This window comes from Tupaia chinensis, unplaced genomic scaffold (assembly GCF_000334495.1).
Source record: "Tupaia chinensis unplaced genomic scaffold, TupChi_1.0 Scaffold000262_1, whole genome shotgun sequence".
Taxonomy (NCBI): Eukaryota; Metazoa; Chordata; class Mammalia; order Scandentia; family Tupaiidae; genus Tupaia; species Tupaia belangeri.
This window is the reverse complement of record NW_006159742.1, coordinates 1762268-1778423: the sequence shown is the minus strand read 5'-3', so window position 1 is coordinate 1778423 and position 16156 is coordinate 1762268. Positions and strand designations below refer to the sequence as shown.

General features: G+C 37.1%; 1 protein-coding gene across 1 annotated transcript in view; it reads right to left on the bottom strand.

Annotated features, from left to right (window-relative positions):
* Positions 1–16156, bottom strand: part of LOC102485309 (mitochondrial inner membrane protease subunit 2) — a 1014188-nt gene that overhangs the window by 316790 nt on the left and 681242 nt on the right. The window contains exon 4 of the mRNA XM_006149436.3: positions 2891–2956. Within this exon, the coding sequence (XP_006149498.1) occupies positions 2891–2956 (66 nt within the window). The remainder of the gene's footprint in view (positions 1–2890; positions 2957–16156) is intronic.

The window sequence follows — 16156 nt, the reverse complement described above, 5'->3', positions numbered from 1 at the left end:
TTCCTGAGCACTCCAGGCCACACCCACATGTGATCTGGGCTGACTGAGGCTGGGGAGTGGATCACAGCGTAAAGACCCTTTTCAGGATGCTTTTTTCTCTCTCTGTCTCTTTCTCTTACAAAAGAAATAAATAAGCAAACTTTAAAAATGTAAAATAAAACAGTTTCTAAAAATAAATGAAAACATATTTCCACCCAAAGACAAAACTGTCCATAATATTTACACAAATGTCCACGGCATTATTCATCATAACCCCAAACTGGTAACAATCCTAATATCTGTCATCTTATGAATGAATAAACAAAATGTCACTGTATATCCATAGATGGGAATACACTCGACAATAAAAATGAGCTACAGATAACATGTACAATACAGAGGAACCGAGAAAACTTCATGCTCATCGAAAGAAACCATGTACAAAAGACTATATACAGTAGAATTCCCTTTAAATATAATTCATTGTAAGGGTTAAACTATAAAAACAGAAAGCAACCTATGTTTGCCTGGGATAGGGAATGGGAGTTAAGTGAAAAGGTGCAGAAGAAAACTTTTGGAGGTAACTGAGGTGTTCAATAACCAGACTGTATAAAGAATAAATTTATATCAAAATGGATGAACCGTATAATAAATTTTACCTCAACAAATATTTTAAAATAAAAAGGCCAAACAAATATTCATGAATATATACCATACATACCACATCTTAATAAAATAGCTCCACTGATATGCAGTTTACTAATGAAGAGTTCATCCTAATTAGAAAACCTATGCCATGCATTCCTGTATTAGTAAGTCCTTAACCCATCTTCAGGACTCCTTTAACACTCTTTAGAAGAACTGAGAATTCAAAAGAACTTTCGTTTATGTGATTATTATCAATATTTACTAAAAATTTAAATAAAAAATTTAAAAAGGTTTAGTCTGGGCCAGCAGATGGCGTAGTGGTTATGTTGCTGGACTCCCAAATGGCTGACCATAGTTTGAGTTCCAGACCTGGTGGCTTGAAAATCATGCTGGGCACATGTGCATGTGTGCCCAAGATCCCAGGAAGAGAATGGAAGAGAAGGAAGAGAAGGGATTGTTGCATGGTCACGCACCTGGGGGGTAACTTCTTACTTTCCCTTTTACTGTCTTTGTCTCTCTCTCCATTGAGCACACATGCCCTAAGGCACAAAACTCTCAAAATAAATAAATAAAAGTTTTGCCAATTCAATTAAAAATAACAGTAGGTCTATATGTCATTAGAACATATTTCTTATGAAAAATATATTTTTATTTTCTAAGACAAAAAAAGTAGAGTAGCGACTTTTATTTTACATTTTTTGCAAATATTTTGTGTCTGGCTTAATATATAGAAGATAGCTGGATCTTCATCCCTCTTCCTACATTCAATCTATTGAAATAGAATGTATCTGGAAAGGTCCACTGTACATTCATAAGACAATGGGAGTGAAAAAAGGAAAATAAACTCTTAGTATTATTAGCAAAGTAGTTTTTATCTCACAGAGTCCTAAAAAAAATGGTCTTGGGGTCCCTAGAGATTCCTGGACCATTCTTTGAGAATAGCTGTCCTGGATTTTGCTCAGAAAACAACATGTTAATTTTGGTAAAATTGTTTAATCTATACTATCATTAATAGAGGATCAAACTTTCCAGAAAAATAGATCAGAAAACTTCCTGAATATTATTTTCAAAGCACTTTGGCTACCACATTGCATAGACCTGACTACAACTTATTTAAAGAAAGCAATAAAGGGACCAGCAAATGGTGTATGGTTACAGTGCTGGACTCTCACAAGGCTGACCGCAGATCAAATCCCGGACCTGATGGCTTCAAAATCAAGCCGGGTACATGTGCATGCATGCCCAGGATCCTGGGAGGACAATGGAGGAGAAAGGATTGTGGAGTGGCCATCCCCGGTGATTTCTCACTTTCCCTCTCACTGTCTCTCTCTGCAGTGAGCACAGCTATCCTAAGGCAAACAACTCTTAATTTTAAAAAAGGCAACATAAATGAGACATATGATGCTACATAAACATTTACTTACTGAGTCTTTAACATCGTTTTTGATTTATCACTAAGTAGAGTAAGTGAGACATTGCTGCATGTTATTTTAACACGTGCTTGTTGCAATGTTATTATCTAAAGTTTTCTCTCGTCACAGATTCAGAAGTTTCTGTTTCATACCCTTTCTATTTTTCCCATCATCTCTAGGATTATAAAATATTCCTTAGCTTTTTCTTTTTATTTTTTTAAGAGAGATTTTTGGTATAGGCACATGCACTCGCCAGAGAGACAGAGAGAAAGCCAAAAATCACCCCCCAGGGAGGATGGCCATACCACAATTCTTTCTCCTCCATTCTCCTCTCAGGATTTAGGACATACACACGCACACGTGCCCAGAGTTAGTTTTACGCAGCCGGGTCCAGGACTCAAACTGTGGTTGACTGTGGAAGTCCAGCAACATAACCATTATACTGTCTGCTGATCCCTATATTCCTTCGTTTCTACATTTGCTACTGAAATACTCTAGAATTTTTCTAAAGTACATACTGACATCATTATTTTAAAATCATCAAGCCTAGTTTGTCAATGTCTGAAAAAAAAAAAAAAGATGTAATGGTCATTCCAGAGCATGTAGTTCGCTTTGGTTTAATTAGTACTTATATCTCCTATGATTCACAATTAAAGCATAATAATGTGATTAGTAAGTTTACAATACTTTAGATCCTGAGCTGGTTAATGATGCTCACCAAAGATGTAGCAGCTCACTTGGAAGGTCTCCAAACTTTGGCTATCTTTGAATGAGATGTACTTCCTATGTTATGTGATATAAAAAGTATAGATACTTAAAATTTGAACTCGAAGTCAAGTTTATATACTTACCTTACAATATCTCCTTCAAGAGCAATCACTCTCTTAATGATCTTCTGCTCAGGGTTTTTAGGAGACCTAGGATCATAAAATAAGGTCTTACATTAATTAGGTCTCTGTTGTTTTAAGAAATTTTTTTTAAAAAATGACTCCTAAAACAAAACAAGCTATACTAAAGTTGCCAAAGAATCCTTTCCACCCGTGACATGACATCATTCCTACTTAGGTCTCAAGTGATGTGAAGCTATTACTGAAAGTAATTTTCATTTGAACCTTTGTGAGAGAAGAGGCCATGCTAAAACTTCACAAAAATAAGGGATGCAGAGAGTTAAAGAGTTGTATTATTAAGAAATGACTTTATTTTTAAATTTTACTATTATTACTATCAAAGATAAGTACTTATAGAAAAGAGAATTCATAACAAAATGATTAGGCATTTCTTTAAAATGATAGCATATCAAAGCTTTATTTTTAAAATTCTATTTATGTTTCATAATTGTACATGTCTACAGAGCACAATATGGTTTTTCAAAGTATTCAAATAGTACATGACAATAAAATCAAGGATATTACCACATAGAACATTTTCAATAGAGAACTTTACATTATTCTTTTGTCTAAAGTTTTCAAAAATTTCATTTAAAATCAACAGAAGATTGTTTTAAGTCCTCAGAAAGCACTAAGGATGAGAGAGCACTTTTTATTTTGTTTTGTTCTTTAAATTAAAAATTAGAGAATTCTTTTTTTCCCCTTTTTTAAAGTTTTTTGCCATAGGGCAAGTGTGCTCACTGGAAAGAGACAGAGAGAGAGAGAGAGAGACAGACAGACAATGAGAGGGAAAGTAAGAAATCATCTCCCATTGCCATGTGGCAATCCCTTCTCCTCCTTTATCCTCCTGCAATTTTGGGTAGGCACATAAGCACATGCTACCAGTGGAATTTTCAAGCCTCCACTTCTGGAATTCGAACCATGGATTGGCATGTGGAAGTCCAACACCTTAACCACCATGCCACCTGCTGGCCCTAGAGAACTCTTCTAAAATATACTTAGGTTTGGTGAAATATATTTAGGTTTGGTGAAATATACTTAGGTTTGGTGGTGGTTAAGATGCTAGACTCCCACATGGCCAACAGCAATTTGAACCCAGACATAGTAGCTTGTTTTCTTACTCTCTCTCACTCCCTCTCTCTCTCTTTCTATCATGGGCACACATGTGCTATAGCTAATTTTGAAAAATGATAATAATAACAATAAATAAAATTTTAAAAAGACATGTATTTTCAAAATATATACATATATGTGTGCATGTACACAAACATATATACATATGTATACTATATACATACGCACATATATTATATATACTATATATATAATATACACATGTGTTTGTGTATGTGTATACACACACACACACACACACACACCGCCCTGGATGAATGTGCATGTATGCCTAGGGTCCTGAAATGAGGAAGAAAAGGAAGAAAAAGGATTGCAGCATGACTATTTCCCAGGGGACAGTTTCTTACTTTCCTTCTCCCTCTGTCACTCTCTGGTAAGTGCATATGTCACCTAGCAAATTAAAAGAAAGAAATGCATATCATGTACAATGACTTTCTGTAAGGGATGATTAAGATTTTGCATTTTCTTTAAGATAATTTTACTTCTAGGAATTTACCCTAATAAAATGATAATGGATATATACAACATTTTAGCTAAATTGATGTTGTTACCTTAAAAAAAGAAATTAAAAAAAAAAAAAAAAAAAAGGAGCAGCCCATGGGCTAGTGGCTAAGGCAGCTGGATACTACATGGCTAACTCCACAGTTGAAGTCTGAACCTGGCGACTTGATAAACAAGTGAGGCACATGTGCGTGAGTGCCCAAAATCTCAAAAGGAGGGAGAAATGGAGAAAAGATTGTAGTATGACCATGCCCCAAAGAGGATGCTTTTTATTTTCTTTTCCTCTTTCTTTCTCTGTCTCCCTCTATGCATGCGTGATTCCTCTGACAAAGTGAAAACAAAAAATAAAAGAGAGAAAAAATTTAATGAGTGGAGATTGCTTAAATAAATTACAGTCCACACACAAAATGAAATTAATCTGTAATAATTTTAAATGGTGCTATTTTAGCACAGCTATTGTGCTGAATGCTGCTCTGCTGTACTGCACAACCTGGGATGACCTGTGGGCCCAGGTTCAATGGCCAGTCCAGCCTAAAGCCTGGGGGCTGCAGCATGGACCTGTAATCCCAGCTACTAGGGAGGCTGAGGTGGGGATCACAAGCTCAGTGTTAGGCTGAGCCATAAAGCATATGTGTGTGTGTACACACACACACTTATTCACAGTACATTCTAAAAGCATGTACTCTCTTCTTATTCACAGTACATTCTAAAGCAAGATCCTATTCCTGCCCCCCCACCCCCACTCCCCCAAAATAAGCCAGACACTAAGTGTGCAAGCCTGTGATCTGTGATTCCATCTTAACTGGCAGGATGAGGCTAGGAGATCAGGGCAGTCAGACATTACGTTAAAATTTTAAAAATGTTGTAGGAGAATATTTAATGATGAAAATATCGACAGGGTGGATATATTAAAAATGCAAATTAGAAAATATTGTGCTATGACTTCACATCTGTAATAACAGAAGTAAAATGTGCATACAATTTTATCTGTAATGAGTCAGAAAGATCCTGAAACAAAAGAAAAAAGTTCTGTGCATATTAAAAACTTTTATGACCAGATCTTTGGTCCAGAGTCCTGGGATACCCTGTAGCAGATGACAATTGTCTTGTCATGTGACATTATCTGAGAAGAAATGCTCCAAGACAGAGAGAGATAAGGCCTGAACTGATTACCAAGATCCCTACCTAATACCAAGGTGGGATTAACATTAACGATATGATATGCAAAGCAACCCCTATCAGCATAAAAACATATTTTATGCCAAAAATCTTTAAGCTTTCAAGATGCTCGAAAAATATTTTATATTTTAAATAATCTATATTTTAAGGTCGTGAATTAGAATATGCAAAGTGAACTATCTATATCATTAAAGTCTTATGAATTGCTGCTTCAAACATATCTATAAATTTTAATATAATATTAAACTCATGAATCTAATCAAATAATTCAAAATAAAAAAGCTATTACTAACATTAATTCCATTACTGCTTAAAATCTATATCTATATTTTTATCATTAGGCTGTTGAATGCATTACTTTGATGTAAGTAGAAGTGGTAGGAGAGTCATTACAGATTTACATCATGAAAGTTATTAAACTGCTCTTTGTCTTAATTTTCTTGGCTACTTGCCTATCTCCTGGAAAATGTGAAGAATATCAAGGATTATGCCTTACTTTAAAAAAAAATAATGTATGCTGCTCATAAATACTCAAATTTTCATTTAAACTTATAACTCTAGTGTTTCGTAATAAGAAATGCATTACATATTTATTCCTGGGATCTGGATTTTAAACATTCTTTTTATGTTTATGATTTAATTAGGTGGGACTTCTCTAGCTGCTTGGACAGACAGCCTAGAATTGTCTTCATACTTCACAGGTCTGAGCAGATTGTATGGTACAACAGAGGATGTCTAACCAGAATGGTTGTGGGCAGGGAGTCGAGACTAGTGTAGATGTGATAGGATTTCCTTAAAATGATGCTCTTTTGAATTTCAATTCCTATCTTGATAGAAATATCGCCAATTTTGCTCTTCGATAGGTCAAACAGAGTCATGCCTTAGGTCTCTTTAATTTCAGCAACTGATTTCACATTCTTTTATGTTCCCAAAGGTCTTAATTGTGTCTAGAGCACTGAAAAGATATTTTGGGATACTCAAGAGAGAACCTTTGTGTTTTGTGAGGATGGAAAGAATAGCATTGTCTTACCCTCTGTGTTCCTGGCCCCATGCAGATACAGAGGTCACACAGATTCATAGGGAGTACGTGAACTCACCAGAAAGAGACAGAGACAGAGAGGAAAAGTGAGAAAGCACTCTTTGGGGTATGGGTGACAGCCATGCCACAATCCCTTGTCTCCATTTTCCTCTCATATTTGGGTACTCATGCACATGTTCCCAGTGTGCTTCTCAAACCTCCGAGTTCAAGATTGGAACTATGTAGTCGGCCATGTGGAATGCCCCTGCCACTAACCACCATGTCATCCAATGACCCAACCCTTCTTTGGTCTAGACCCCCTCTTCTTATTTATAGTACATTCTAAAACTGCCTTCTATAACATGGGGAGATTTTTTTTTTAACTTGGCTCAAGATTGACCCAAATTATCAGAGAATTAATCTCAGATTATAAGTCACTTAAACCACAGTGTAATTTAACCTATCAAAAATACTACTGTCTACCGGACACTATCTTGCACGTATCTCAGTGAGTTTAAATCTTAATGATTCATTAATGAAGTGCAAGTAAGAACTTGTATTCTGGGCATGCCTTATATGAAATAGGTTGCACTCCACTGTCCTAAAGCATGATCATGCATTAAACCATATAACTTTACATGATCATAATTTTTAAAATATAGGTTTTGCCGTTATTTTAATCATCAAAATTAAGAAGTAGAATGAAAAGTCAATAAGTTATTATCATAGAAAGTTTTCTCTTTGAAACCCCTCCTTTCTCTCTTAAATTTTGGAAAACGTTGCTAGGGTTTGACATTGTACTCATAGTTAGAAATCAGGAAAGATTTAGGGATATACATCTAGCCCTTTCTCTGATAGTTTAGCCCATTCTCCATGACCTAAGTTCTCCGCTCAGTGACATGTGAGGGTCTCCCTTGCGCTTTGCAAATGCATGGTCTAAAGTGAGAGATGGAAATGGAATTTGCTGTTAGTGTTCCACCTCTTCTCTAAGTGACCGGCTGACAGTAGGCAAGCTACGTAACCAATCTTTGTCTCCTTTTTAGGTGATAAGGTTAGAGCAGAGGACCTAAAAGAAAATAATCAAATATAGCTTGTAGAAATGTTTTGATTGGTTCATGCATTTTTTAAGGGAGATTTTTGATATACGATGCAAGTGCTCACCAGAGTGACACAAAGAGACAGAGAGACAGAAAGCAAGAAGTCACTCCCCAGGGAGGATGGCCATGTCACAATCCCTTCTCATCCATTCTCCTCTTAGGATCTTGGGCACACATGTACACACAACTGGCATGTTTTAAACCACCAGGTCTGGAACTCAAACCACAGTCCAGTGACATAACCATCATTAATATAACATATTCATACATTTTTTAAAGTTTGTCTATTTAGTCTATGAACAATAAAAACAGAAAAGATAGAGGCAGAGAGACAATACCACCTATAGGTTCCTAACACTGTGATCCACCCTTCCCTCAAGCAGCCCCTGATCATGGGCACACACACATGTGCATGGTGTATTCAGGGAGGTCTCCAGATGCAGATCCTGAACCTTCCCAGGCTAAATCTTGCAGAGTTATGTTTTATCACCGTGCAACCATGCAGCACTGTTTGTTTGTTTTTGTTTTTTGTTGTTGTTGTTGTTTTTCATATGAGCTATCCAAGCTAGAAGGAAACTTCATATAAAAATTCTAAATTCCCATTCCTCTCCCATAGGGAGAACTGGCAAGCTGGGTCCTCACTGTTGCACGAGAGTCTACTGGAGCTGAGAAGCAGATACCTGGAATTTGTAACAGTCTCACCTGCCTTATTTCACAAATTCCTAGAGCCCAAAGGCATTTAAATTTGGAGATCTCTAGAAATCTTGAAGATCGCCTCTACCTATAACACTATATGACTTGTGAATGAACATGCATAAAAGCCTTATCAGGAATTCTAGCACAAAGCAGGAACTTAGTAAATTTTAGACATCTCTTTATAAACTAAATCATAAAGGAGATCAATTAACTGGACCTACACAATTATTGTGTTCCTTTTTATTTTATTTTTTATTTTTTTTTGTGTTCCTTTTTAAAGACTGACTAGACTTTTTTTAAGCCCTCTAATCAAGAAAAGCATTTCAATGGTTTGGTCAAGTTTTATTACGTAATTAACCAGAGAAACATCAAAACTAAATAAAATGGTATTCCTATTGAAAAGTCACAGGTTAATTTTAAATTAGATGGGTATGACCTGTAAAATCAAGAGGAAAATGAGTAATCTCAGGGCTAGATTCTGTACACTTGCTTTATTACCATAATGTGAACCTTTACAGGGAGCCCCATTGTTAATAATTCATTTACAAAATTTGATAAAATTTTATTAATTAATACTCTCAAACTTTTTTTACTTAGGTCAGTATTTCAAATGCATTCCCCCCCTTAATGACTTCTTCAGTTTCATGTGACATTTTTAAACTTAAACAAAGAAAACATACATTTTTGTTGTTCTTTCAGTCTATTAGAAATCCTCACAACTGTAGAGCTTTAACTTCAGATAAACTTTTAGAAAATTATATTGAATGTACATTCAATCCCTGATCATCATTTGTGCTCTGATATCTCAGAAACTGCTCCAATCCACAGGCCTTGTTAGCAAAGTGACTACAGAGGAGGTGGCAAAAACTCAGGGTAGTGTGATATAAATGTGTCATCTATAATACCTTATTTTCTAGAAGGGGAAAGAAGAACCCTGGAAAAGGTACCATCAGACAGGCACAAAGGTTAAGGGTATAGAAAACTTTCATGAGAAGTAGCAGGCTTCAATTTCTGGGGCTTATACAGTCTTAATTTGTGGAGCAGGGATGGCAGAGAGAGGAGAAGGTTGACCTACTTTGTCCAGTCTCTCAAAGGATACCCTCTCTGAACCAGGCTGCTAAACAGCAACAGAATCTTTTAAGGTCAGCCCCAGGGTCTAGTGCTCAAGGGAGCTGGATTCCACATGGACAACCACACAATTTGTATTCTAGCACTGGCAGTTTAAAAAATAAAGACCTGTTGCTCGTGCATGCATGCCTAAAATCCCGACAGGATGGAGAAATTCAGGAGAAGGAATTAAGCCATGACCACTTTCCATTGTGCCAGAAGCCTTCTCCTCCCTCTATGTCCTTCTCTGGCTAGTACACCTGCTATCTGGCAAGGGAAAGAAAAGAGAGCAAAGGGAAGGGAAGGGAAGGGAAGGGAAGGGAAGGGAAGGGAAGGGAAGGGAAGGGAAGGGAAGGGAAGGGAAGGCATAGAATCTTTTATGTAACTTAATTAAAAAAAAAGAAAAGAAAGGAAGGAAGAAAAGAAAAAAAAAAGAAAAGAAAAAGAAAAAGAATCTCTCTAAGGCACTAGAGAGATACCAGTCAGATTTTTAGTGAGGTAAGAATAAAGCAGCAGGAACGAAAACGTCATGTTTAGATTTATCATCTATAATCCCTTACATAAGGTAAATGTATCTTAATAGTACTGATGACACAACAGAAGCATGGACTTCAAAGAATTAAACTGTTGCTTATTGACAAAATTTTTTCTTGTTAAATGTAACAGTTGTTTCACTTTCACTGACTATAATTAGGAGAAATTTAATAAGCAAATAGTGACAACAGGTCTTATGAGTAAATCAGCCTTGATAATGTAAAATCAATTAAATGTGTATTATGATTCTAACTTCTGTAATTGAAAAAAGCTGCAGTAGTTCTGTAATTAAGTATTCTTCATTCTGAAAAATAAATGTCTTCACTTAGCTATGAAAAATCTAAGGAATTTAGTATAATCATAACCATGAGTTAATTTCCACCAGTGTTTATTAATTCAAGCATTTCAAAACATACAACAATACAATCTTCAGGTACTAAGATACAAAACTGTATCACACAGTCTGGAACAGTGATAAACAAATGAATACATACAGCATTGTAGATGACATACAGTTTAGCACGTAAGCGATGTGCATGTATGTGTGTGTTTATTAGCCAGAAGGTGTGTGCATTCACCAGAGAGAGAGAAAGAGACAAAGAGAGAAGAAATCACTTCCCAGTAGGGCGGGGTCACATAACAACCTCTTTCCATTTCTCCCTCCTGTTAGGATTTTGGGCATGCCCACACATGTGTTCAGTGTATTTTCAAGCTTCCAGGGCTGGATTTGAGGTATGGCTGATCATGTGGTGGTTGATCATGTGGGATTGGGCTTTCTTAACAAACAGGCCATGGGGCCAGCGTGTTTGTGTGTGTGTGTGTGTGTGTGTGTGTGTGTGTGTGTGAATAATCTACAAGAAGTATAGAACAATGATCATTTTAAAAGTGCCTTAAACCTGTAAAGAAACTAATAGCGATTAAAATTACATTTACTGAATTACTTATTTTGTAAATCTGGGAATTTATATATTGGATCTGCTTAAATTTGAGTGTATCTGTGGAAAGAGTAGATGAATACGTGACATAAATGTAAATACTGACTATTCTTTTCATATTGACCCCCAAAGTATGGACCTTAGCACAGGATTTCCACTCTTGTGGTCCTGAGGTTGGGCGTGTACTCGGAAGTGATTGCTTTTCCTGTAGTCAACCTAAGTTCCAGCTCTCTGTCCACACCATCTCACTGAGCAGGCCTTCAATACTGAGTGCCATTTCAGGCAATGGAATAAAATAAAATGACCAGGTTTCCAAACGAAATTTAAACCATCAATCTGGCTTCATAACCTTAATACTTGAATGAAGCTAACCAAACTTAGACTTTCAGCTTCAATCTGGTTGAGAAATAGTGCCACAAATTTTAATTAGGCTTAAAGAATATTCATACCATAAAAAAATCCTGGAAGTGGGACCAGCACTTGGCATAATGGCTATGTCGCTGGACTCCCACATAGTCGACCAGTTTGAGTCCCTGACCTGGTGGCTTAAACTCACGCCGGGTGCATGTGCGTGTGTGCCCAAGATCCCGAGAGGAGAAAGGAGGAGGAGGGATTGTGGCGTGGCCATCCCCACTGGGGTGTGGTGGGGGATTTCTTGCTTTCTATCTCTGTCTCTCTCTCTCTGTCTTTCTGGTGAGTGCATGTGCCCTATAGCAAAAACCTCTAAAAAAAAATCCTGGAAGAGTAAACTATTTGTGTTTTCTATATCAAACTGTACCCACATTCACCAAAGTGTCAGGAAGGCAGACCAACTGAAATGCCAGTTGAATGCTAGTCTGTACAAGTCAACGCCTGGATAGCTAAGCCAATGCCAGTGCAAGATAGTCCTAGAGCTGCAGTCATCTAGAGAATGCGGTTGGAAAAATGGCATGGGGTCAGCCTGTCAATGACATGATTCACTCCCCCTATGTCCTGAGGTCATATTGTGGGATGTGGGATGCCCGCTTTAGGACAGGAAGCACCTTAGTAAAAGTGAGGAAAGTGAAAACAAAGGCAGTCTTGCTCACTGTACTTGGAACCAGCATTTAACCTCCACCCACTTTTCTACCCATAACTAATGTCTAGCCAGGTAAATATTTCAAAAAAAAAAAAGAAATTTTACCATTGTAAAAATAAGAATATTTTATTTATGGTAAACTAAGCTTTTGAAAACTGCCAAATTGTGTCCAGCAGGTGTTTGAGAAGGACAGAAGCTGTTCTGTTCATACCGGCCCATCAGAACTGTGAACTCAAACAAAGCTGGGTGACTTCAAAGTAATTGTCTGTGGTCAGAAAAAAAATATATGATATATAGGGATCTTCAACAAGTTCAAGGAAAAAACTATGCGTAAATTTTAAATTGTTTTGCACCAAACTCATACTTTGACTATTCCATGAACTTTTTAAAGTTCCCTCATATGAACTGATATGCTCAACTCTAATCCTCTTATCAAATGGCTATGGTTACTATTTGATATTATTTAGGGCCAGGCGATAGATAGTGAAGGCTTATTTGGGAATGGAGACATTTCAGTGTTTGCCAGGAGGAGGGAAGTTGGTGGGAGGACCAGAAAGGTCAACAGCCCTTTCTGTCTCTGATGCCACCAGGGGAAGGTGACTGAGGGGAGGTGCAGGGCCTCTCCTGATACAGTCATATCATGAACCCCCTGGGATTTAAATGCTGCTTAGACAAGATGGAGAACCATGAATAGACTTTATTGCCTTGAATCTCCTCAGAAAGCTTTGAAGTTTACCCTGACTTGAAAAAGACTATGGTTTGCTTATAACAAGAAACTGAAAATTCAATAATGACCAAAGAAAGTTATGTATTTTTTGTATACTTGCCTTTCATGGTCTGAGGATCTGTACCCATTTCATTCCCTTTGTATCTATGGATTAACGAGGTCTCTAGTGACATGCATTATTAGGGTTTCAACTATGCTACTGGATCCTACTAAAACTGAGTTAAGTGTATGTGTGGGGAGAAGTGGGATCTGCATAAGCATTGGTACTATCTTAATTTCTGTAAAATACCCCCTCTCTTGGAGAAGGTTGACAGTGTGGAGGTTAGAACTTAAGTCGAAGATGAAGTATCCTGGTTCATTTCTGTTCTAACCCTGTTAAACTTACTAATTTTTGAAATACAGTACTATTGTCTTGTGGAAATATTTTTAGTTAGGCTCCACTGACTATCCACTCTGACAATATGAACTTTATGCCCCCGATAGTAGACTGAATGGTATTAGCAAATTGTTTTCAGAGGAAAATGCATGAGGTTTGGGGTTTTACAAAATCAACTGCCACTGGTCCCTTCTGAAAATAGCGCTATCATTTACTTGCTCAGCTTGACGGTCACTTATATAGGTCTAGAGTTGCTAAGTTATCAAAAACTTTTCCCACATAGTTTCTTTTCTGCTATTTATACTGCAATGAGTGGTTACTATGATAGTTTCATAAATGCTTCAAGCTAAATAGGACTAAGATTAAATTAAATATCTAATTCCTGTTCTTAATGGTATGCATATATTGGTAGGACTTCTATTATTACCGTTTTCTTCTCTGCTGGGAGAATTACATGGAGCTTATAGAGTGGGGAAAAGGTGCAGTGTCCGATAAGCTAGAGAAAGGGCTTAATTTGAGACATTTTTTAGCAGCTGAAAACACATGATTTTTTGTCGAAAAAGGGCAGGGTGAGAATGGCAAAAATTTGGTGAGAGATTAAGAGAAGGAAAATGAGGGAGAGTTATTTCCAAGGACTAATAGGAGTCATTTCATTAGAGTAAACCAGGCTAAAGAGGTGCAGATCAGTGACTGACCACTCCAGTAGGAGGCAGGAGACTCCTGGAGTTGCTAATACTAGTCCTAGTTATTTAACAGAACCTCAGAATCAGACAGTTTATTGTGTTATTCTTATTCAAAGTCTTCTGGTTGTCTTTTCACCTTGCTAAGTTATTCTGGGAAAGTATTAGTCTTTGTAAGAAAATACAGAGATAGGAGCCAGCAGGTGATATAGTGGTTAAGGCACTGGACTCCCACTTGGCCAGCTCTCATTTAAGTCCTGGACCTGGCAGCTTGAAACGCACACCAGGCATATGTGTTTGCATGTCCAAAATCCAGAGAGGAAAATAGAGGAGAAAGGATTGTGGCACAGTCATCCCCTAGAGGGTGATTTCTCACTTTCTTTCTCTCTGTGTCTCCAGTGAGCACATGCACCCTATAGCAAAAATCTGTTTAAAAAAAGAAGAAAAGAAAATCCCGAGATTAAAATATTATTTTGGGGGGTCAGCAGGTAGTGTGGTGGTTATGACACTGGACTCCCACATGGTCGACCAGAGTTCAAGTCCCAGACCTGTATGTTTTCTCTCTCTCTCTCTCTCTCTCTCTCTTTCTCTCTCCCTCTCTGGTGAGTACACATGCTCTGCAGCAAATTTTAAAAAATAACAATAATAATAAAATTAAATACATTAAAAAAATGTCTTGTTACAGAAGACTGAGTGGTAGTTGTATGGGCTGCATAGAAGGGCAGAGGATAGAGAAATGTAGATTAAAGGGTGCAAAGTTTCAGTTAGGACAGGCGTTCCTAAAGACCTATCATGCAGTATGATGGCTACAGGAAAAAAATTAGCTTGAATTAACATATGCATTAATCACTGAATTAATCATTTCACAATATGTACATATGTCAAATTGCATACCAGAAATATATTTTTTTCAATTATACCTGAATAAAACTTGGGAAAATTTTTCTAATTGCTAGTGTTCCCTATATACATAACACTAAAGAAATCATTTTCCAAAAAACATAACCCTAAATTGACCTGTGATGTACCCTTTCGCAAACCTAAAGATTCTGTCTTGCCATTTTTAGTTGACTGTACAGTCAGCAATAACTATAAAATCTGTTTAGGTATGACTTTTTTATAAAAATACTGAGTGTGGTGATGCTACAATTTGTCAGACTTACTGCTTTCTATCATTCTTTAGTATACACATCCTGTAGCTACTTCTTTTTTCTAGTCCATAAAATTTTATTCCAAATAATTGGATACCCACTTAAAATGGAAATATACAATATCAACTCAACATGTATTGTTCCTCCCAGGAAGCTGCTCTGATTCTAGGTTGAAAGACATTGATTAATGTGAGAAGGCTCGCCTGCTTTTCTGAGCATCGCTGCTCTAATTCTGTACACACACAAAAATGGGCTCTAATCTCTACAGTTGTCATGTCGATGCTCTTCGGGAGCTGTACACTTCACAGGCTCTGAAACCACTCTACAGCTCAAACACGATCAACGGCTTTCCTCAAAATCAGAACGGCAGCGAGGGATGATTAAGTCAAAATGGGAGTAAGCCCTCATCTTCTTGTGTGGACGAAATACACAGGGGACCTGATTTCCCTATGGTTCCCACAGTTAATGCTTAATGAGTCTCTCCCAGACACAGGTATAAGAACCATTCATAATCCTCAGTGGAGTAAAGCAAGGCCAGATAGAATTAAGAGAAATAATCTCCAACTGGTCTTACGTGCTTGAGGGTTAAATGTATGAAGGTTTTGATTTAAATAAAAGCAGATACTCAGAAGCATATGCTCACCACCCACCATTCTTCATCTGAATGGTAGAAACTATGAGTTTTATTTCACTGTAGCATGAGGGCTTTGCCAAGAGACATGAGCCCAAACTTCAGTGGTTAAGATGATCTCCGGTATAAAATATGTTTGCAGAGGTCTAACATTAGACTGGTTTATAAGCAATGACACCAAGTTTTAGGATAACCACATGTTTAGATATTTTGGTTTATATAACATTATTAAACTCTATTTAAAACTTTTAAACAGTCTAACTCGACTCCCTAAAATAAAATGCCTATCTGGAAAAAAGATAACACAATCGAGTAAATGCTTCTCGCAAAAATCCTCTGATTCAGCTTCATTTGAAAATGTAGAGCCTCCGAGCCTTACTGAGGCACACCACCGTATCTCTCCCACC